This window comes from Drosophila takahashii, chromosome 2R, assembly GCF_030179915.1.
Source record: "Drosophila takahashii strain IR98-3 E-12201 chromosome 2R, DtakHiC1v2, whole genome shotgun sequence".
Taxonomy (NCBI): domain Eukaryota; kingdom Metazoa; phylum Arthropoda; class Insecta; order Diptera; family Drosophilidae; genus Drosophila; species Drosophila takahashii.
Window position 1 is genome coordinate 17,670,410 of NC_091679.1, and position 24,504 is coordinate 17,694,913.

General features: G+C 37.9%; 1 protein-coding gene and 2 long non-coding RNA genes across 4 annotated transcripts in view; 2 read left to right on the forward strand and 1 right to left on the reverse strand.

Moving 5' to 3' along the window:
• The window catches only part of TpnC4 (Troponin C TpnC4), a 140,091-nt gene extending 122,655 nt beyond the window's left edge, over positions 1 to 17,436 (reverse strand). Inside the window, exons 1-2 of one of the 2 annotated variants that reach the window (XM_070213658.1) lie at positions 17,415 to 17,436; positions 17,216 to 17,266 (exon numbers count right to left, since the gene is read on the reverse strand). In XM_070213658.1, the coding sequence (XP_070069759.1) occupies positions 17,216 to 17,218 (3 nt within the window). In that variant the 5' untranslated portion in view covers positions 17,219 to 17,266; positions 17,415 to 17,436. Of the gene's footprint in view, positions 1 to 17,215; positions 17,267 to 17,365 lie in introns of both variants that reach the window. The other variant, XM_044392751.2, reaches the window with a different exon arrangement.
• On the forward strand, positions 2,441 to 6,308 carry LOC138912568 (uncharacterized). The gene is made up of 2 exons (XR_011418116.1): positions 2,441 to 4,827; positions 4,960 to 6,308. It is a non-coding gene; the product is annotated as an uncharacterized lncRNA (long non-coding RNA).
• Positions 10,545 to 20,100, forward strand: LOC138912579 (uncharacterized). The gene is made up of 3 exons (XR_011418125.1): positions 10,545 to 10,801; positions 10,902 to 10,986; positions 18,949 to 20,100. It is a non-coding gene; the product is annotated as an uncharacterized lncRNA (long non-coding RNA).
• Positions 20,101 to 24,504: the final 4,404 nt, after the last annotated feature.

Consider the following 24,504-nt stretch of genomic DNA (forward strand, 5'->3'; position numbering starts at 1 on the left):
AGACTTACTAATTGGAGCTAGCATGTTTTATGATTTATTATGTGTTGGGCAGAATAAACTGATCCCTGGGCTACCGCTTCTTCAGAAAACTCGGCTCGGGTCATATCTGGTGGAGGACAAAACCATTTTAATCGGGGGTGTCACAGAAAACCATTCCAACCGAATTTCTCCCGAAAAATCTCGGTGTCACAGACGTAATTTTTGACCGTTTCTAAATCCCCCGTATTTTGCCGGACGTTTTGATAAAATTACGCAACTTAAAAATGTTTCCCAAAAATATAACTTTATTTAAGATAACTCTAATGAATTTTATGAACTACCTGCATACTACGATTTTTATACCTACTTCGGTTTATATTTAAAAATATGCTTTTAATAAAACCTCTGAAAAAAATTAGCTAAAAAATCCGTCGGCAAACCGTCTACCTGGCAGTGTTACCAATTAGCTAGCACTTTAAAATACCAAATTTGTCCAAATTTCGGAGTTAGTTATCGAAATGTTTTGTTAACGAATTATTTATTCAAAGGTACTTAGTATTGTAGTTAAAAATTGTATTGTAAAAGAAGTTGTAGTTATTAAGAAATTAATAAATTTAATTTAATTAATTTAATTTAAACTAATAAGCTTTGCTAATTTTCAGGGGTAAACATAGGTTACTAGCGCAAGACACCATATTCATCCCATTCATTCGCGATAATATCGACATTGCCAAAGGATTTACTCAGGGCGGCCGCATTCTTGTGAAAGGGCCTGGCCATTGAGTTAAATCTCCATGGTAGTCCATGTAAAACCGTTTGTAAGGATCTCCTCTGCGTCCTAGCCTCTGCAATATGTAGCCTGGCGGGTAATTCAAATTTTTCTTTTTTTCTTTTATTTTGAACAATATGCGCTTTAAACATATATCCTTTTTTTAATCTTGCAAGAAAAACATAAATTAAGTTTAAAACTTATTGGAAAATAGTCCAAATAAGTCAAATAAAATTCGTCGAATAAAAATAAAAACCGTCGACGGTTTTGGGGACGGTTGGTTTAGAAACCAACCGACCAAAACCGTTGGTGTCACAGGAATTCGAGAGATTTCCTTTTTTCGGAAAATTTACCGAAAAACGACCAGGGCTGGACGCATACACTAAATATCAAATATTCAATAATTATCGAATTTTATTTGACTTATTTGGACTATTTTCCAATAAGTTTTAAACTTAATTTATGTTTTTCTTGCAAGATTAAAAAAAGGATATATGTTTAAAGCGCATACTGTTCAAAATAAAAGAAAAAAAGAAAAATTTGAATTACCCGCCAGGCTACATATTGCAGAGGCTAGGACGCAGAGGAGATCCTTACAAACGGTTTTACATGGACTACCATGGAGATTTAACTCAATGGCCAGGCCCTTTCACAAGAATGCGGCCGCCCTGAGTAAATCCTTTGGCAATGTCGATATTATCGCGAATGAATGGGATAAATATGGTGTCTTGCGCTAGTAACCTATGTTTACCCCTGAAAATTAGCAAAGCTTATTAGTTTAAATTAAATTAAATTAAATTAAATTTATTAATTTCTTAATAACTACAACTTCTTTTACAATAAAATTTTTAACTACAATACTAAGTACCTTTGAATAAATAATTCGTTAACAAAACATTTCGATAACTAACTCCGAAATTTGGACAAATTTGGTATTTTAAAGTGCTAGCTAATTGGTAACACTGCCAGGTAGACGGTTTGCCGACGGATTTTTTAGCTAATTTTTTCCAGAGGTTTTATTAAAAACATATTTTTAAATATAAACCGAAGTAGGTATAAAAATCGTAGTATGCAGGTAGTTCATAAAATTCATTAGAGTTATCTTAAATAAAGTTATATTTTTGGGAAACATTTTTAAGTTGCGTAATTTTATCAAAACGTCCGGCAAAATACGGGGGATTTAGAAACGGTCAAAAATTACGTCTGTGACACCGAGATTTTTCGGGAGAAATTCGGTTGGAATGGTTTTCTGTGACACCCCCGATTAAAATGGTTTTGTCCTCCACCAGATATGACCCGAGCCGAGTTTTCTGAAGAAGCGGTAGCCCAGGGATCAGTTTATTCTGCCCAACACATAATAAATCATAAAACATGCTAGCTCCAATTAGTAAGTCTATTCGTTGAGGCTTGTGGAAAAAGGGATCTGCTAGTTGGATATTTGCCGGAATATTCCAGTCCTCTATGTTCAGGGCTATGCTTGGTTGACTATCAGTAATAGTAGGCGTGCAGATAGTGTAACGAACTGATTTTTACGTTTTGCTCGCTACGAAGATCGTGCGGCTAGCTCAGTAAATTTGTGTGTTCGTCCCACCAAATTTATATAAACGTGACCGCCCGGTTAAAATTTTTTTTTTTTTTGGTATAAGCCGAAGTAGGCACATTTTTTTTATTTAACACGCCTCACAAGTTCTTGTTTTCATGTTTGTCGTCATATAATTAAAGAAAAATAATCCCGAAATCTGCGGGTAGTTGAGCCACAGTGGGGCATGTTACTTCATCTGGGTTAATTATAAAAGTCGCCCGTGTCTATCACGGCCGAGAATCCATAAGTCCGCCGGGTGTCGTCTGCGGAGACGACGTCGGCCCAGTGGTGTGGCAAGACGTCTAGCCAGGCGGTTAGAATGCCGATCCCTGTATCGATTCAAGAACTGAGTTATCATCTCAGTCACTGTTGGTACTCCTGTGTCTCGGCTAACAATAAAACATTTCAGAATTCAGTTCAAGGCGTTTATTTACGGCTCTGGTTTTACAATGATTATTGTGACTCGTGCTGACGATGCTCCTGCGACTCCGATCCGGGGTTCCTCGCTGTAGGTGCTCCTGGTTGCGCCGGGTACTTTCGCTGCCACTCGTAGACGAGGGCGTGGAGTTGGGTTGTTGGGCTCAGGGAAGCGTCACCGTTCTCAGACTAGGGTGAACAGGCACCACGCTTGCAAGACCTTCGTCCTTCCGGTACTACGGCCGGTTTACGCCAGCAGTCCCTGTAGCAAACGCCCAGAGAAATACGAACGTTCCACCCGAACCTTCCCTCCTGGCTGTTGCGATCGTCCCTGATGTCTGGTTCTTTGTGCGGTCCCTGAATGCTTGTCCTCGTGGATGTCCTGGGCGACTCGTGGCTGCGTTGTCCTGCGTTGCTCCCTTGAAGTCCGCTGCTCGCGCCCAACACTCTGCTGGTGGGGATCCCTGTGCCAAGTCTGCCTATGTCCTGCTCAACTGATCGGTATTACGGCCGACGCAGCTGGACTAATCGGTATTACAGCCAATGTAGTCGGACCAGTCGGTACTACGGCCAACTTAGCCGCACGCAGTTGGACCAGTCGGTACTACGGCCAACTTAGCCGCACGCAGTTGGACTAATCGGTATTACAGCCAATGTAGCCGGACTAGTCGGTATTACAGCCGGCACAGCTAGCCTGATCGGTATTTACAGCCAATGCAGCCAAACTGACCGGTATTACAGCCAACGTAGCCGAACTAATCGGTACCACAGCCAATATAGTCGGGATGATCGGTACTACGGCCAACCAACCAACATAAATTAAGTTTAAAACTTATTGGAAAATAGTCCAAATAAGTCAAATAAAATTCGATAATTATTGAATATTTGATATTTAGTGTATGCGTCCAGCCCTGGTCGTTTTTCGGTAAATTTTCCGAAAAAAGGAAATCTCTCGAATTCCTGTGACACCAACGGTTTTGGTCGGTTGGTTTCTAAACCAACCGTCCCCAAAACCGTCGACGGTTTCTGTGACACCCCTGAATACAAAAACTTTGATTGCTTGTTGTGTTTCAAATGGTAAACTAGAGGATCATCTTGATGATGTTGTTTGTCGGTTTTGGGAGTTAGAAAGTTCAAATGAAGCAGTTTCTGTCAGAGCAAAGGAGGACCTTGAGTGCGAAAGGCATTTTGCCAACACGTTTGTGAGATTAATTACAGGTGAATACTAGGTTAATCTGCCATTTAGTTTAAAATTTATTCGACGTCGTCGTCATAATGCATTTCGGATGTTAAACATGGATCTGAAATTCTTATTCGACTTGTTCAGCGTGCCCATATGTGGGATTATATAAAGGAACTGCAAGCTAAAGGAGTTGTAAAAAAGGCTAGCACAATCGCGTCGCTATTACCATTTCTGGATGATCATGGCACTTTGCGGGTTGGCGGCAGACTTCAAAATTCTACACTTTCATACGACGCTCAACATCCAATAATTTTGTCTAAGCACCATCCTTTACAATGGCTATCATTCGAAGCTTTCATTGACGGCAGCTGCACGCCGGACCCCGTCCCTTGCTTTCCAATTGGCGCTTGCAGTTTTGGCCCATTGGAGGGTTAAAAAGCGTAGCAAGAGTTGTCAGTAAAGGCATTAAGTGCTTCCATGCTAAGCCAAAATTGATTGAACATGTCATGGGTAGACTCCCGAAGGATCGACTAACAGGATCCCGAGCATTTGAAGTTAGTGGAGTCGACTACTGCGGTCCCTTTTACTACAGGTCCTCTGTTCGCAACAGGCCTCCAGTAAAGTGCTACATCTCAGTTTTTATTTGCTTTACAACCAAGGCTGTGCATTTAGAACTTGTTCAAGACCTAACAACTAGCTCGTTTTTCGGTGCACTAAAGCGATTCATTGCTACGCGAGGCAAGCCTTATCAAATTTGGAGTGATAACGCAAAAAATGAATTGCAATAGCTAATTCGATTAGTCTTGGGCGACTCTCATTCTGCTGCTGTTAGCCAATTTTGTCTGGCTGAAAATATTGACTGGCGCTTCATTCCTCCTCGATCGCCCCACTTCGGAGGTTTGTGGGAGGCAGCAGTAAAATCGGCCAAGCATTATTTTTATCGCACAGTTGTAACTTCTTTGCTCAGATTTGAGGAACTGCGGACTTTAGTGTGTCAGATTTCTGCAGTCATTAATTATCGGCCTTTAGTTTCGATTTCAGAAAGCCCTGGCGATCTAGACGTTTTGACTCCTGCTCGATTTCTTCTTGGTGGACCTGCTGAGGCACTGCTAGAGCGTGATTTAACTGCATTAAACTATAATCGTTTAGACGGCTGGCAACGTGTGAGCCATCTTCAGCAAATCTTTTGGGCTCGTTGGCGTGAGGAGTATCTGACCCTGCTGCAACAACGCTCCAAATGGCGCCTCGCAACTCGACCTCTTCAATTAGATGACCTGGTCCTTGTCAACCAAGGCTGTGCATTTAGAACTTGTTCAAGACCTAACAACTAGCTCGTTTTTCGGTGCACTAAAGCGATTCATTGCTACGCGAGGCAAGCCTAATCAAATTTGGAGTGATAACGCAAAAAATGAATTGCAAGAGCTAATTCGATTAGTCTTGAGCGACTCTCATTCTGCTGCTGTTAGCCAATTTTGTCTGGCTGAAAATATTGACTGGCGCTTCATTCCTCCTCGATCGCCCCACTTCGGAGGTTTGTGGGAGGCAGCAGTAAATTCGGCCAAGCATTATTTTTATCGCACAGTTGTAACTTCTTTGCTCAGATTTGAGGAACTGCGGACTTTAGTGTGTCAGATTTCTGCAGTCATTAATTATCGGCCTTTAGTTTCGATTTCAGAAAGCCCTGGCGATCTAGACGTTTTGACTCCTGCTCGATTTCTTCTTGGTGGACCTGCTGAGGCACTGCTAGAGCGTGATTTAACTGCATTAAACTATAATCGTTTAGACGGCTGGCAACGTGGGAGCCATCTTCAGCAAATCTTTTGGGCTCGTTGGCGTGAGGAGTATCTGACCCTGCTGCAACAACGCTCCAAATGGCGCCTCGCAACTCGACCTCTTCAATTAGATGACCTGGTCCTTGTCAAGGATGAGAATCTTCCTCCAATGCGTTGGCCGCTGGCCTAAGTAGTCGGCCTTATTCCAGGAAAGGATGGAATATTTCGCGTGGCAGACCTAAGGACTTCTACTAGCAACAACATTCGAAGAGCGGTGAACAAGCTTTGCCTTCTGCCTGTAGATGATGCTGTTGAGAGGGGCTTTTTCAACGGGGGGAGTATGTCGGGAGCAGACAAATCTTTACAGCCAAAGGAATATTCAAATATAAATAATCGATTGTTATCTATTGCAATCAGATCATTGTAAACTCCAGCTGCCAGCATTAACAGCTCTCTCACTCTCTTGTCGTTGTTCTTTTTCTTTGTCGCTCACATAACTTTTGTCACATTGGTTTGGTTGCTCGTTGATCGGAAGAGATATACATTGTCGTTGTCGTTGTTGCCCCGCAATTTAAACCCAAATAAATATATATTATAACGATTAAATATACGAGTTATTATTTGAAAAAATAAAGCTGCCAAAAAGCTGGCAGCGTCAACAGTTGTTTTATTGCAACTTAAAGTTGTATACCTCTAAAAAAACACCCGTTATGTGTTAGCACTAGCACTTTGCAACTCCCGGCAAAAAAGGAGACTTAAATTTTCCCAATAACAATAGAGTACGCTATAGTCGGGTTGCTGTCCCGACTTTCTAATACCCGTCACTCAGCTAAAGGGAGTGCGAACGCTATAGTCGGGTTGGTATCCTGACTATATAATAATCGTAACTCAGCTAAAGGGAGTGCGAGGGAGATGGATATATAACATTTTTTTGATTGCGTATAACTTTTTAATGAATGGTCCGATTTGAAAAATGTCTTCTACATTTCGATAGCTTAGTGGGCGATTGAGGGCGTTAGAGGGGGCGTGGCGCTCGGCTGAAATATACTTGCGTTGCGTAGGAAGCCCAAGAATATGTGTGGAAAATCTCAACCTTCTAGCTTTTGTAGAAAACGGCCCTAAGGCTGCTTGGCCTTTTTAAATATCGAAGACATTTTTCAAATCGGACCATTCATTAAAAAGTAACGCGTGATCAACGTTTTATACCTCCATCTCTCTCGCACTGGCAGATGAGTGACGGGTATCAGATAGTCGGGACAACCGACTGCAGCGACTCAACCCAACAAAAAGTCGTCCAAAACAAAAAACTTCATATGAAAACAAGAAAGGAAGTTAACTTCGGCCAGCCGAAGTTTTTATTCCCTTGGAGGTATGCCTACTTAAAATGTTATTTTTACAATGTCAAAAATCAAAATGCCTACTTTCTACAAAGTTACAATGGTTTTTCTATTATTTTTTTTTTGATTATTCGTTTGGGAGCAATGAGATATAGTGGTCCGATCCGGCCTGTTCCGACATATGTACTACCTGCAATAGAAAGAAGACTTTTGGGAAAGGTTCATCGCGATAGTTAAAAAACTGAGGGACTAGTTCGCATAGAAACGGACAGACGGACATGGCTAGATGGACTCGGCTATTGATGCGGATCAAAGATACCGCAAATACCAGAGCTGATGGACTATAGGCGTAGTGGCAACTTATGCTTAGAAAAGCCTCATTTATCGAAATAAAATGGTGGCAGGCCTGGACACCGACCCATATCACATTTTGGAGGCCTGTGTTATCGAGGTTGAACATGAAGTAACGTTTACTTTAGGGGTAATGCCAACAAGGTTCCATGCATTACCAAGGAAGGGAGGGAGCTATACCGTTTGGGGATATTTAAGTGCACTTAACTTTTATCAAGTGGTGAGTTGAAGGAGAGTACAGGGATAGAAAAAACCGGCGAGCTGAGCACAGAGCGAATAATTCGAATGTTTTTGACATTGCCTACCTTGCCTTTTCATATTAAGCAACATTTTAACATTATTTATCTGAACTGAATTCAGAAAATTGTCAAACTCAACATGGAAAGACAGATATTTCTGCTTTAGAATTATGCAAATCGTGCTTTCTGCTCGCAAGATAAAATAGATTTCGTGTTTTCTTTCTAACGCCAAAATACGGCAAAAGAGGGATGATAGTGCCAAAATAGGTATGAGAATAAATATTAGAAGCAAAGTGCTTTGCAATCAAGTTGGTACTGTGCACTTCAAAAACTTAAAAAAAAAAACTGGGGTGGCCGGGTTGTAGAAATTGTCCCACAAAACTACTTGAAATCTAGTTTTTCCTTTCTTTGACACTATAAAATAAAAATAAATAAAATTATGATTTATTTTATTTTTATTTATTACTTCGATGGTTAAAAAACACAGGAAAAGTAAAAAATTGGTAAGGTTGCCGAAACTTGAAAGTGGACAAACATTTTTTTGAAAATTTTAATCGCGGTTTTCTGCACTTTTAAAAAGTTTTAAAAATTTCAAGCTTCTTTAGCGAGGATCTATTTTTTATCCCTTTGATTTCTCATCACAATATTTCAGTTAGGCGTTTCCGTTAAGCTTAAATACATTTTTGGGTTGCAGACGATTACTCCTCAGTCAAATGTCCAATAGCTTTGAAAATTGGTTTCCATACTCTCCTTCTAATTATCTACCATCGCTGATTCAAAATTTTTAAAAATCGCTGGGGGCCGTTTTCCCTAGGTAAGCCTGCTATGCCCTTTACTCGCATTTATGTAACTGTGGGCTGTCACTCAATCATTCAAACAAATTCAACTTTCGAATGTATTCAAGCAGACCTCTATTAAGAACGAAACACTTTTTTATTTTCTGTCTGATTTTTTATCGAGCTTTTATGATATTAACGCCAAATAGTCACTAAAATCTTAATAAACTCAAAATTATTAAAGTTTGCCGAGTTTAAGCACATAAACTTCATAACGTAGCATATTCATTTGCTTGGTAAAAGCTGATATTATTGATTCAAGATTAAAATAAAATCACACAAAAACGCCAAAAAATATATCCCAATCAGGCGTGTCCCAAAATACACTACAGGTTTTTCAGAGAGTTGCTTTTAGAAACAACAAACAACGAAAAAACTCCCTTGTTTTCCTTGTTAACTCAATCAATCGGGTTTCCCAAAATCAGATTTTTATGCTTTCAAATGTAAAATTTTTTCGTGCTACATTTGGTTCAGATTGGGCGTTTTAAAATATCTGCAAAGTTTTCATAAATGACCAAGCCTTTGTTAACCTTTTTCGAATTATTTTTGAAGAAGATTTAACAAAAAGCATTGAATTATATAAAAGAAATTCAAATGTATCGGATAAAACTGAGTTTTCACACAATTTAGTGTCAAAAAGCAAACTTAAACCTATATTTTTTCTGGAACGTTGTCATTTTAAGAGGCTGTGAAGCAACACAAATGTCTGTATTTTTAAATTTGCTTAACAATTGCTTCAAAATGATGTAGAAAAAGTTATAGCCAAAAGAACAGCCTTTCCGGTGATACCAGTCTCATTCCAATGGCTCTTTATTTATAGCTGCTATGTCTAACCAAACTTTTCCCCCTATTAGTGCCCTCTTTATAATGACTTAGGGATCAAACTCTTTCATATGCATAAAGTTAGCAGTGCAACTTTTGATCTTCAAAATTTTTTTCCTATTATTTGCCGTTTTTACATTATTTTTCAAAAAAAAAAGAAAAGGTCGCTGAAAATTGTTCGTATTGTACCAATTTTTTTTAAGTGTAAAAAACGTTTTTGACATTATTTTAATTTCTACCTTGAGTTGTGATATACCGATTTAAGTTATTTTATTTACTTACTAGCAGGGTCTGTAGCCCGAAGCTTCGCAAATTAAAATTGAAATTAAGCATTGCTTTATCTTTGGTACTTATTTTAAATTTAAAAAATTCCTAATTTTTATTCTATAAACCGAGAAAAGATTTTATCAGAACTTTTTCCCTTGATATCCGTAAAAATAAAAATATTTTGTCCTTTGAAAACTACTTAAAAAAACATGTGTCTTTTTTAAATCTTTTTAAAATTATTATGGATTGTTTGCATAAGTTAACAGATGGACAAAACAGAAACAAACAGATTCCTTTTTCGACACAAATCCTTACACTAATTTCATTCAAAACATTAGTATTTTGTCCAAAACATATTATTTCAATATAGAATGTAATACTGCGTTGAGCATGTAATTAAATTCCCAATCCATTGCCATTAAAGCCTAGGAACATTATTTGAAAAAAAATTTATTTAAGAAAAAAATAGATAGGATACGAATTTGATTAAATTTACATGTTAAAAATATTAAACTCTTTTGCAATTTGTGAGAGTTTTGACTATTGCTGTCCCGCTCTTACCCAGATAAATTTATGCATTTGTTTGTATGAATTAAGAGTGCAAAAATATGAATTTCAAAGCAGTACTTTATCAAAAGCAAAGCCAAAAACTGTTAAAATATGGATTATCACGCCGCGTTAAGTATGTAATTCAATTCCAAATCGATTAGCGTTTAACTCTGGAAAAAAACATGTATTCTTAAAAAAAATTGCTAAAAGTTTTACATAGCTCTCCAACAACCAATATAATAATTTTGATTAGGATTTAAAAAATTTGAGGGAATATTTTTAATTTAAGTTCGCCTTGAAATGTTACAACCGCTTCAAAATGTGATGGGATGTTTATCCTTCGACAGTTAAAAAAAATTAATGTCTTCAATTCTTCTTTTAAAAAAATGAATGCCAGAGATAGGATCATTTTAGGCTTATTTTTATTTCATCGGTCCCTTAAAACAAATCCTGTTGATATTGGCCTTGCTACCTCGTTCTACATTTTTATACCTTGTAGAGGGTATTATAATTTCAGTCAGATGTTTGCAACGCAGTGAAGGAGACGTTTCCGACCACATAAAGTATATATATTCTTGATCAGCACCAATTGCCGAGTCTATCTAGCCATGTCCGTCTGTCCGTTTCTATGCGAACTAGTCTCTCAGTTTTAAAGCTATCGCGATGAAACTTTCCCGAAAGTTTTCTTTCTATTGCAGGTAGTACATATGTCGGAGCCAGCCGGATCGGACCACTATATCTTAAGGCTCCCATAGGAATATTCAAACATATATAAGAAAATTCATTGTTACTTTGTAGGAAATAGGCGTTTTAATTCTTGACTACTTAAAAACAAAATTCAAAAATAGAAACGCTGAATCTGGAATCCCTGGAACTGCACCGAGTGAGTATTACTTTATCTGCAAGGGTATATAAGCTTCGGCTGGCCGAAGGTAGCTTCCTTTCTTGTCTATTTCTATTTTCTATTTGTTTTTTAAAGATGCAATTTTTAAACGATTTATTTAAAATATTACAAACCAAATACTCTTGGCGAATTTGCTAGCGGGGGGTTTTTGAAAGGTATCCACAGTAGACAACTATTATAAGGGAAACAAATATGCGGAGCAATGTTTTGCTTTATGTATTTGACTAATTTAAGAAAAGACATCAAGAAAGGCAATTCCAAATTTCTGCATTTTATCATTGATATTTTGTTTCAGTATTTTTGTTTTCACATTAATTTTTCACCTTGATTAGAATTATATTAATAATAGGGAAGGCAGGTGGGCGGGGAAGCCGTGAATCAAATTGTTTAAACATTTGAATTTGTTTAAACAATATGAGCACGTGTAATAAAGAGCAAGAGAATCAATTGGTTTGAATATTTAATGTTCTTTTAATATTACACTAGTTTACAGCCGAAATGCTCCCCAGCAATTGATGGCAAATTCTGTTAGTTTTAGACCCCTAGATCACGAAAATAGCACTAATTTTTTTTTCGATGGCACAGTTTTTTTTTAAAGATTTTTTAAAGTTTGAAATGTTAAATTTCGGACTTTTTTCGAATTTCTTCTTATATCTCGGCAGATATCCACTTGGTTGAGCCAGTTTTAGTTTTATTTTAAAGTCAATAGATCAGAGCTTAACTTTGCCATACAGATCAATATGATTGGATGAGTAATGGCAGCGCAGAAGCTTGACAAAGAGGAAAAATGTGTTTTTTGGTCGACTGTAAGTCGGCTGTATATATCGTAAAAACTCGAAATAAATCCGTTGAAAAATCATAATGGGTACAAACTTAAAGTGTACATTCTACCGAATAGAACAAGCTGGATATGGCCCAAATCCATGGAAAACTGGATTTATGGTGGATTTTTAAAGTTCGGATTTTTCCACTTTTTTCGGTTGACAGAGTCCAAATTTAAGATTTATCATAGGCGGCGACATGTAAACAAAAATAATTGGTGTTGGTAAGACCCTTTTAAGTTAACAGTCACCTAAAAGGGTTTCTGAAAGACTTCTGTTAATTAAAAGTCACAAAAATGGGTTTTCTCTAGAAAGAGAAAAATATAGGCCTGTTGTGATATGTGCATAAAGTGTATATAGCAAATCAATTCTAAAATTGCATTGAACTTATTAATGTACATAAAATTGTATTCTGAATTTAGGTTAGCTGTTATGTATTTGAATTACCTTTCAAATGAGCTATAAAAGGCAGATCGGTTCAAATGAATTACCATAAGTCTTAAGATAAAAAATGTCTCAAAGTATTCTAACCAAGCCTATTTCTACAAAATGGTTCGCGCGTTCTTTCAAATCTTTCGAAATATTTTGAACAAAACCAAATAATGTTGTGAAGATATTCTTAAATAGTTAGGAATTGATGTAAACAAAATTTTAAACGGCTTAAGGACGTTGTTTTTCATATGAAGTTTTTTGTTTTGGACGACTTTTTGTTGGGTTGAGTACTAAGCCTTTTGCACGAATACAATATACCAGAGCACGTAAAAAACGGTCAACCGAAATTTTTCTAAACGGGCTGCTCAGTTGAAACACCCCAAAATTGAGAATGTCTAGCTCAGGGTCTGAGCAACAACCCTTCCCAGCGGCGAACAGGCGAATGGGGTCTGGAGAAAAAATGCATTACATGTAAAGAAAATGTAACCGATTACTATCGCTGCTTTTCGTTAGAGAAGTTGTAATCAGGGCTCCTATGACTTCGTTTTTTCGTTCGCTAACGATTTCCCTTCGTCAAAAATCACAAACACACATAAAAATTATTGTCTATGTGTTCGTTTTTCGTTTCCCCTCCCTCACGTTTGAGCTTCGGAACTTTAATAATAACAGCATGCATTCTAAATATAGTTTGACGAACTAAAAAAAGCACAGACAATGGCCGAGCGGTTAGCCTTTCCATCCATTATACAATAATACCCATGTTCGATTCCTACATGAGGAAAGAATATTTTTTGTTTTCATAAATGAACATGCATTACAACTCAGCATACGTTTTTCAAATTGTATGTTGAATTTTCTCTAGTCCGTCTACATTTTGCATTACAATTTCGGAAAAGTATATTGAATTCGTAATGGAGACCCGAAGGTGACTCGGCCCTAGCATACTTTTCCCATTACTAGTAATGCAAATTGTCTCCCGACCACATTACAAGGCGGCCATGCCTATGGCAAAGTAATCCATGTTGTAATCCATTGTTTCTCTATTACGAGAGGAGAAGTAATGCATTCGTAATCCATTTTGTAATGGCAATTTTCGCCGCTGGGTTTTTTCGTTTCGGTCTCGGTCTCGGTCTGGAGAAAAAATGCATTACAAGTGTAGACATTGTAATCGATTACGATCGCTGTTTTTCGACAGTGAAGTTGTAATCAGAGCTCCTATGACTTCGTATTTTTGTTCGTTAGCGATTTCCTTTTGTCAAAAATCACAAACACACCTAAAAATTATTGCCTATGTGTTCGTTTTTCGTTTCTCCTCCGGCACGTTTGAGCTTCGGCACTTTAATAATAACACCATGCATTCGAAGTATAGTTTAACGAACTAAAAAACCACAGACAATGGCCGAGCGGTTAGCCTTTCCATCCATTATACAATAAAACCCATGTTCAATTCCTACATGAGGAAAGAATAATTTTTGTTTTCATAAATGAACATGCATTACAACTCAGCATACGTTTTTCAAAATGTATGTTGAATTTTCTTTAGTCTGTCTACATTTTGCATTACAATTTTGGGAAAGTATAGTGAACTCGTAATGGAGACCCGAATGTAACTCGGCCTTGCATACTTTTCCCATTACTAGTAATGCAAATTGTGTCCCGACCACATTACAAGGCGGTCATGCCTATGGCAAAGTAATCCATGTTGTAGTCCATTGTTTCCCTATTACTGGAGGAGAAGTAATGCATTCGTAATCCATTTTGTAATGGCAATTTTCGCCGCTAGAATGCTTTGAGAGAGAGCGAAAGCGAGAGAGAGAGAAAAAAAATTATAGGGAAAATAAAATAGAAATATATCGATGTAGATACATTTATATATAAAGAAATAAGTCAATTATTATTATTATTTATTCATGTTTATATATTTTATATTACAAAATAAGCCTTGAAATTGTTAAAGATTTTATGTCTTTTGTTCAGGATGAAATTAAGTGCCGAAAATTACCTACCACTGGCTCGTAGGAGCCCACGCATCCCGTCTAAACATCCTTAGCAACGACTTCTGCAGAAGTTGCAAAAACGAGGAAGACGTAGAATCAGTAGAGCACTTCTTCTGCTCCTGCGTGGCCCTAATCAGGCGCAGGAGAATATTTTTTTCACAATCTAGCTGAATTAGCAGTGTCCCCCCGAAGAAAATAGCAGGTTTCATAAGAGAAACGGGCTGGGACTCTTTCTAACTTCGTGGTAGAAGGGTACTAATGATCCATTGCGGTATCACAATGGGCCAGTGATGGCCAAGTGGGCTGACCTTGTGTCAGCCGCCGCGCTAACCTAACCTAACCTAATGGTAGGCGACCATGAAAGAAAGTACAATTTTCAATTTGCTCAAAAGACCTTTTCCGAGTATTTACGACGAAAAGGGTCTCGGGTGAGCACAGACCCGACCGAGCAAACCAAATCGGTCATCGGTTGAGCAGGGAGCAACCCAGGGCCAAACGAAATTTTAGGGTCTCTCTCTGAAAGCTTCGTATGGGGTCAGTATGTTTTTATACGCTTGTAGAGGGTATTATAATTTCAGTCAGATGTTTGCAACGCAGTGAAGGAGACGTTTCCGACCACATAAATATATATATTTTTGATCAGCACCAATAGCCGAGTCTATCTAGCCATGTCCGTCTGTCCGTTTCTATGCGAACTAGTCTCTCAATTTTAAAGCTATCGCGATGAAACTTTCCCGAAAGTCTTCTTTCTATTGCAGGTAGTACATATGTCGGAGCGAGCCGGATCGGACCACTATATCTTAAGGCTCCCATAGGAAAATTCAAACAAATATAAGAAAATTCATTGTAACTTTGTAGGAAGTAGGCGTTTTGATTCTTGACTCCTTAAAAACAAAATTGGAATTCCTGGAACTGCACCGGGTAAGCATTACTTTATCTACAAGGGTATATAAGCTTCGGCTGGCCGAAGGTAGCTTCCTTTCTTGCTTTTTCTGACAACAAGCACAATGAGACCTTTTTTTACGAGCTCTGCAATATACCCTTTTACTCGTAGAGTATAACTAGTGACGATCGCACCTTCAACATACAAAAGTTCTGATATCAACATTTGTGACGAAAAATTATCACAGTCGTCATTAAATACACTTTCTAAAATTTTCTGTTTTGCTCTCACAGGAGCTAATAAATACATTTAAATTTAAATAGGTCAATCATAATTTTAAAACTAGTGTATTTAAACGAATTAAGTTAAAAAGGCGTTGAAGTATTTCAAAATACCTTTTAAACGAGGTATAGCACATGTCTGTATCTTTAGTAGTGTAGAGCTTACAAACCAACGAAATTGAGCTATTATTGGCTTTTTTCCCGCTAAAGTAGCGGGTTTTTCCAAAAGTCGTAGAACAAAAGATTCCTATATGGAACTGCAATGCAAATTAACTGATTCATGACCCTAAAATACAGTTTGGATACCCACGCACAAAATTCAACACTCAGGAAGCGTTACTTGTTCTGAGCTGGCAAAAGTGGCTATTTTCGTTTCTTAATAACTTTTAAACGTGATTTTTTACAGTAACATGATATATACCAATAGTTAAGGAATCTCAAGGGCTATACAGTTTAAAGTTGTATGGAAAATCGTTAGAGCTGTTTTTGAGAAAAATAAGTAAAAGCTAAAAAAAAAAGTTTAAAACATTTTTGATTTGTGCATATCTTTTTAAATATTACATTTACACAAATTACATATAGGAGGCGCTTAAAGCATTTTAAAATACCTTTTAAACGAGAAGAAGTTACGGCCTTCCGTTCTTTAGCTATTTATAGCTGTTTTCCCGCTAAACTAGCGAGTTTTTCCAAAAGTGGTAGAATTAAGTTTCTTATATCGAGCTGTTGAACATCATATCAAATTTTCAGGACTTTAAAACCATGTTTTGGGACATACAGACAATCAGAATTAAATTTTCATTTTGACTAAGCTCCCGCAAATTTGTTTTCGGTATAACTTTTGAACGGAGCGTCCGATGACCCCTCATATTAAGCGCATTTTCAGTAGGAATACAACTAACGTAGTGCGAGGGGCCAATTATCCACACCGGCCCCAACAGATCCAAATTTCTAAATTTTCACTTTTACACTTTCACCGCTCTCCTCCCAAACCAATTGATTTTCTTGAGGTCTTGGTATGCAACTTATGTTGGTAGAATGTACTTTGACAAAGAAAACAAGCTGTTGCCCATTACAATCCACCAGCAAATTAATTTGATATGCATTTTTGAAGCTTACGACAACGGTGATTTTTTGGCCGTTTACAGCTGTTAACTGACACAACATTGCCTTAACAGGGCTGGAATACATGCTTTTTCCAATGTAAAAAATAGATATAAAATCGAACTTTAGATTGATTTTTTAGTTCAGGGTCTTATTAGTTGGCTTAAAGATGTATCTTTAAGTGGAAGTTATAAAACTAATTTGGGTTTTTAGATGTGTATTTTTATTAACCGAAATCTGTTTTTCACAACTCAAGTTAGAAATTAAAAAAGTGTCAAAAACGTTTTAAAAAAATTGGCACCGTACAAACAATTGTTAGTGCCCTTTTCTTAATCAGAAAGATGTACCTTACCGAAAAACAAAGGTTTCCTTAAGTGCGTATTTCATCGATTTGTTTTGGTGTTATCCGTAAATTTGGTGGAAAAGTCGAAAATTATTAATAAAACATAAAATATTTAGAGAAGAGCAACAAATCTAATTCTTTCACGAATAATTTACGAATAATTAACGGCAAATTCTGAAAAAACAAATATGGGAAATGTCGAAGATTGAGGCGTTTTTGGTCGTAAACTAGGTTAATCAAAGAAGTAAGAAGTGGATGTACCACATGATTTATATAAGCAATTTAGGCATTAAAAGTTACGTTTTTTAATTATTTGCAATTAAACTAAACTCAAAAAAATCGTTACATACCATTTTGAACAATTTTATTTGTATTATTTGTTATTTTTGTTATAAGAAAACCTTGAAGTAAAATTTAAAAAACTTTAGAAATTTCTGCATTCTTTAGAAATTAATCATTTTAATATAACAAGATGGACACAATAACTAAAAAAAGCGTACGGTACGTTTAAATATCACCAAGCTTCTAAAAATTCGATTTGTGTTCTACCTATGCTAAGTTCATCTGCAATTGAAAATAACCAAGCAATAACAAGCACTAACAATAAAAATGTAATCGGCTACAACTGTATATAAACAACTAAATTTTCTTCTTAATCGATGATAAGAAAATAAGAACAATAATCGCAAGGTGAGTGAGGGTGGTCTTTATTTTACCCTTACCATAAATTAATTTTGACTTCAGGAAATTCTCAAAATTTTTATACAATTGCAGGAAGTATTTAGATTTCATTCAAAAGTTTGCTACGCAGTGAAGAAGACGTTTCCGAACCTACACACAAAAAAATTTGCTTGGTAAAATTGACCAACAAAGATAGTTACGTAACTATTAAAATAGTTACGTGTATATTGTTTTTGCTTTGGATTTGTGTCTTTGCTAGTTGTGTGTATTTTGTTGTTGTGAAATGACTATTTACTTAGTAGAATTGACAATTTTGCTGGTTGGGCCTGTTTGACAATTATTACAGTTGATTTTACCAAGTTTTTTTTTTGTGTGTATAATGTACTTATACATATTCTTGACCAGGATCACTAGATAAGTCCACCTAGCTATATCTCTCACTTTTAAAACTATCGGGATGAAACTTTTCCAAATCTTCTTTATACAAACACAAAATAAATGGATAGGAATCGTAGGTCAATTTGATCTTTTTTAATATCCTTTTTACTTGATATGGGGCCAGGTAAAAGTGATATGGTCGAAAATGTAAAGTACGTCAGTTTGAATTTTGAATACGTCTTTCTCGCTTCCACTCATGTCATTTTGCTCTCTATATTGATTCCTGCGCTCTTTTTCAAAGTTAGAGAATCTCCGAGAGAGAGAATTCGGCAAAATGATATTATTTAATGTAAATTTTATGAATATTTCAGGTAGAATAGATATGAGTATGAATTACCTGAAAATTACCTGGACTTATCCATTTTACGGCGACGTGCTTTTTTTGTGTGCACTGTATAAGTCAGAACGAGCGTTTTTTTTATTTTTTTCTTAGCTTATACGATTTTGCGTAGGTGCGAGCAACACAGCTGCAATGAGCAAAATTGTACTTTTTACAATTTTGATAAATTGTACTTTTTACAATTTTGCTCATTCATTACAGCTACTGTGAAAAGGGATCAATAATAAAAATTAATTGGATGCTTTGTGGTTAAATTTTTCAACCTTTTGCGATTAGGTAGCTATAAACAAAAAAGAACAATACATTCATTTTTGGGCGGCCTAATTATTCCTTTGCAAACTAAAAATGACTCTCACACTTAAAAATTAAGTCATTAATGCGTCTATAAATTAATATAAAATGGCCTTTCTAGAAATTAATGCTGGATTTGATAAAATTTTTAGAATTTAGAAACCAACCGACCTAAACCGTTGGTGTCACAGGAATTCGAGAGATTTCCTTTTTTCGGAAAATTTACCGAAAAACGAACAGGGCTGGATGGATATTATATATATTTGACTTATTCTGACTACTTTACAATAATTTTAAAACTTAATTAATGTTTTTCTTGCAAAATTATTGCAGCCCTGAACAGCGGTTTGCCGCGGCTGCGCTGGTTTATTTACATTTGTAAGCTGGCAAGAATTTTAAAAGCGAACCAAAATGCCATCTGCTCTGGAGTACTTGCGAAGGCATAAACTGCGAGAGGCTAGGACGGAGAGGAGATCCTTACAAGCGGTTTTACATGGTAGTCCATGGGGATTTAACTCATTGCCCAGATCCTCCCGAGCAGTGGTCACAAGAATGCGGCCGCCCGGAGTAAATGTCGTTGGCAATGTCGATATTATCGCGAATGAATCGCAAGAATATGGCGTCTTGCGCTGTTGACCTATGTTTACCCCTGAAATTTGGTTGGAAGGGATTTCTGTGACAACCCCCCTATAAATTTCTCAATAACTACAACTTCTTTTACCATGAAATTTTTACCAGAAATAAGTTTCATTTTTAACTACAATACTAAGTACCTTTGAATAAATAATTCGTTAACACAACATTTCGTTAACTGTTCACGCCAGAACTCCGAAATTAGGTATTTTAAAGTTCGAGTTAATTGGTAACACTGTCAGGGGGGGGGGTGTGTCACAGAAATTCCTTCCAACCAAATTTCCCCCCAAAAGCAAATCTCGGTGTCACAGAAACCGTTTGAAAATCAAGTACACGATTTTAAACCAACCGATTAGTAGGCCTTGAAGCAAATGTTCCTAAAATCAGAGCAAATTTACTCCGAAACTCCTAGAAAACTTTACAGATTCTGTGACACCTACGGTTTTGATGGGTTGGTTTCCAAAGCAACCGTCCCCAAATCCGTCGCCGGTTTCTGTGACACCCCTGAGAAAGACGGTTTGCTGACGGATTTTTTTAGCTCATTTTTTCGAGAGGTTTTATAAAAAGCATATTTTTAAATATAACTCAAAGTAAATATAAAAATCGTAGTATGAAGATAGTTCATAAAAATCATTTGAGTTGTCTTAAATAAAGTTATATTTTTGGGAAACATTTGTAATTTGGTTAATTTGATCGAAACGTCCGGCAAAATACGGGGGACTTAGAAACCGTCAAAAATGACGTGTGTGAGACCGAGAATTGCTATTCGGGGGAAATTCGGTTGAAATGATTTTCTGTGACACCCCCAAAAATGACAATTTTTCTTAATTTTAAAAAATTTTCTGAAACTGTTTTTTTTTGAATCTAGGCAAACAGACCATAGAAACAAAATTATAAAAAAAATTATAAAATTGAATACATTTTTTTAAAAAATTTAAAAAAACATATTTAAAAATAATAATTTACATAATACAAACAAATAATACCAAACAAAATTTTAAAATTATTGTTTATTAAATGGACGGTTAAATAAATAATTGTAAGTTTTTAATAGATTAAAAAATGACTTATTACTTTTTGTCATTCAGAAATTGTCAAAAGACTTAAAACTTAACTTTTAATCATTACGATGAGAAAATGTGAATTCCATAAGGATCCGATAAGAGTGAGAGAGTAGACCTACATGCTGTGACGTTTTTCATCGAAAAAAGCCGAGGCCTTGTTAAAACAAATTCGATATTTTAAAAACTAAAAGTGGCTCCAACTTCTTACAAAAACCGATTGTAACTAACAATATGGCGCAAATATTAAAATAAACAAAATTATTTTTTTTGTGAGGGCAATGGTTAAAAATTTTTTTTTGTTTTTATTTTTAGGAAATTAAAAACTTTTTTTTTTGAAATTTTATTTTGAAAGAAGAGGTTTTAGAGGAATTAATGCAAAAGACATGAAGTCAATCGGATTCATATAACTTTAGATACAGATTTTAAATGAGAGGGCACTTTTTCAAATTTGACGATTTTTGGCAAACTTAAAAAAATTCGAACTAAAAAAATAATTTTATTTGGTGCTTCCAACTATGGGCAGGATAAGCCCACACAAGAAGGTGCTCAGACAAAGCGGCAACGGTTCCTCGAGCTACCCGGACCTTTTGGCGAAGAGATCTAAGGTCCAGCCCTCGGTCTCCTTCGCTGAGATCACGAAGGATCGTGTCCTACTCGGTCTAATCGATAAGGGAAGCCCGGAAGGACGGATCCCCAGGAATAAGTGGAAGGCAGTGGAGTCCACACTGTCCATTATACGCCTGCGCATGATCCGCGAAAACCCATGTTCACCGCCCTACTGCATGGACGCGGGATGGTATCAAGGCAGCGTCAAAGTGGTAGCCTGCGATAGTCAGCGGTAGGCTGACCTATACAAGCAGGCGGCAAGTAAGCTCGGTGCGGTCTACGAAGGGGCGAATATTGTCGCACTTGACTGGAACGACGTCCCCAGTAGGCCCCGAGCCCGGATCTGGCTTCCAACAGATATGAAGGCCCAAGAGGACATACTCTACATGCTGCAAGTATGCAATCCGCACCTCACCACGAAGGACTGGAGAGTCGTCAAGTTGAAGGAACACGAAGGGAACGTCAACCAGGCGGTTATGGTCCTGAACAAGGAGTCAGTTGCGCCAATAGAAGCGGCTCGGGGCAAACTGAACTTCGGTTTTAGTGCAGTACGCTGCTGGAAACTCCGCGGGCAATCTAACCGAACAGGTGCTTGCCGAAGAAGTGGAGGCTCCTGAAGGGCCGGAGGACGGCTATTCCACCGATTCCTCGCTAAGCAGGCAAATGCGAGCGTTGGGACCGGCAATTGACGAAGTGGACCTGAGCGACTCGGAGGCCGACGTTACTGTGGTGGAGGTTACAGCTGGGGATGTTGCTACGACTCCTGCAGATAAACCTACAACACAGAAAAGCAGCCATCGCTGCTCTATTGCTTCGCCTGGCCAAGGGCGAAGCCGAAGTCGCCCTAGTACAGGAACCTTGGGTAGTAGGGGGCAAGGTTGCTGGACTTGGAATGAGAGAGTAAAAGCTAATGCTACCCCAACGAAGGTAAAATTAGAACCTGCATTTTGGCCAAAAGGCACCTAACAATATTTCTGCTTCGCAATTACAGCAACGGAGATAACACCTCAGTAAGCCTGGAGCTGCAGCACGGCTCCATTAGGCTGCTATCGGCCTACATGGCCCAGACGCGCTAGTCAGAGGACAGGCAAAGGAATGTGAAGAGCTCAAGACAGGTTTGTAATAGGCTGTGACGCCAACGTCCATCATCCCCAGTGAGGTTGCCCGAACAACAACGACAGAGGTGAGTCTCTTTTTGACTTTATTCTTAACTCGAATTTATTCTTATGTAATTGGGGAAATGTCCGCACCTTCATAACCAAAGCGTGCCAAACGATCATAGATCTAACGTTGGTATCAGATTTACTGATAGTGCAGTCATAAACTGGTTCGTCTCCGATGAACAATCCTTCTCTGACCATCGATACATAGAAAAAATATTGTCCCTTGATTCACCCATGCCGGTCGGCTTTGCTAATCCCAGACGGACCGACTGGCACATGTACAAAAAGTTCTGACGAATATCCTCCGCCAGAAAACATTACAGGCCCACAAGGGCTAGATACAACAGAGGATATTTTTACAGAAGCGTGCAACTCGGCCTTCAAAATCGCATGCCCCATAGGAAAACCAAAAGGCAAGAAAAAACCCACCTGGTGGACCCAACATTTATCAATCCTCAGATCAAACTGCAGATGCCTGTTTAACAGAGCAAAGGCAGGAAATGAGGACGCAAACTGGCAATATTACAAGCTATAATTAGACTCGTACAAAAAAGCCATTAGAAAAGCAAAACGAACTGCATGGCAAACGTTATGCTCTGACATAGAACAAATGACTGATGCTGCAAGGCTCAGGAAAATACTCTCCAAGACAGCCGCGCCACTAGGCTATCTCCAGAAAGCATTTCGTTCCTGGTCTAGATGCGCATTTCCCAGGTAGCCAACAAACAACCTCCAGAAAGAATTGCTGGCGAAGTGATCAATCTAGATCCCCTCATATCAGACCACAATATTAAATGGGCCATTCAGAGCTTCAAACCATACAAATCGCCGGGACCGGACAATATAACAGGATAACACCGGCACATATCCAACAAGCAGGGCAGCTGACCATAAATTGGCTAAGTAAAATCTTCCGCACCACAGCAAAGGACTTCAGGCCAATAAGCATGACATCATTCCTGCTAAAGAGCTTTGAAAGACTGATTAGCCTACACCTGAGAGACACTATCGACCCGACACAAATGTCAGTGGCACAACATGCCTACACCAAAGGTAAGTCAACCGAATCGGCGCTATACGTCGTGGTAAGCAGCAGAGAAATCACTCAATAATAAGGAATACACACTGATCGCCTTCCTATATATAGAGGGAGGTTTTAACAACGTGCTTCCCACAGCAATAACAGATTCCCTCACAGAGCTAGGGGTGGAGGCTCAAGTGGTGGGGCTGATCCATAAACTGTTGATAAGCAGAATGGTTACGGCCGCACTAGGGGCCTCTACCCAGACTAGAAGAATTAGAGATCTGGCAGTCTTTCAGACTTCCAGACCACTGCAGTGTCTTCCAAGCGGAAGTGCATGCTAAAAGGAAAGCAATCGTCTGTATAAAGGACATAAACACCCAAGACAGACACATAATAGCAGACTGTCGCATATCTCTCCACGAGATAGATACACCCAAAAAAAAATCGATATGAATCGTAGGTCAATTTGACCTTTTTTAAGATCATTTTTAACTTGATATGGGGCCAGGTAAATGTGATATGGTCGAAAATGTAAGAACGAAAATTTGCATTATTCCTGACCAAAACTTATTCTAGTGCGAGCAAGAAAACATGCTTAAAGTACGTCAGTTCGAATTTCGAATACGTCTTTCTCGCTTCCACTCATGCCATTTTGCTCGCCATATTGATTCTTGCGCTCTTTTTCGAAGTTAGAGAATCTCCGAGAGAGAGAATTCGGCAAAATGATATTATTTAATGTACATTTTATGAATATTTCAGGTAAAAACGATATGAGTAGGAATAACCAGAAAATTACCTAGACTTATCGATTTTACGGCGACGTGATTTTTTTTGTGTGTAGTCAGTCTACAATAAGCCTAATATGGGTTCCGGGTGACTGGGACATTGTAGGTAACTGCATAGCGGATGAGTTAGTCAGGCAAGGCACCATCATGCCTCTCCTTCCAGAAAAGGAGAGTGTCGGTATGCCCATGGCGACTTGCAAGCTAAATATCAAAAACAACTTTATCAAACTAGCCAACACTAGGTGGCAAAATGCACCACAGTGTCGTATCACTCACCAGACATGGCCTGGGATAAATAGTAAAAAATCATCGGAATTACTCAAATTTAGTCGCACAGAGTACGGTATGCTAGTTCGAGTCCTCACAGGCCACTGGCTAGTCGGCACACATGCCGGCAGGCTAAAATCCCCGTACAATGATTTCTGCAGAAGCTGCAGGGACGAAGAAGAAGAATAAACGGTGGAGCACCTTCTCTGCTTCTAACATCACCTCGGAAACCCCTTCATTAGCGATCTGACTGAAATATCGGAGATCAACCTTAAAAGTATAAACTCTTTTGTGAAATCTTCCGGGTGGAAGGCATGTTAGGCATCATAATTTCTAGGTTGGGACAT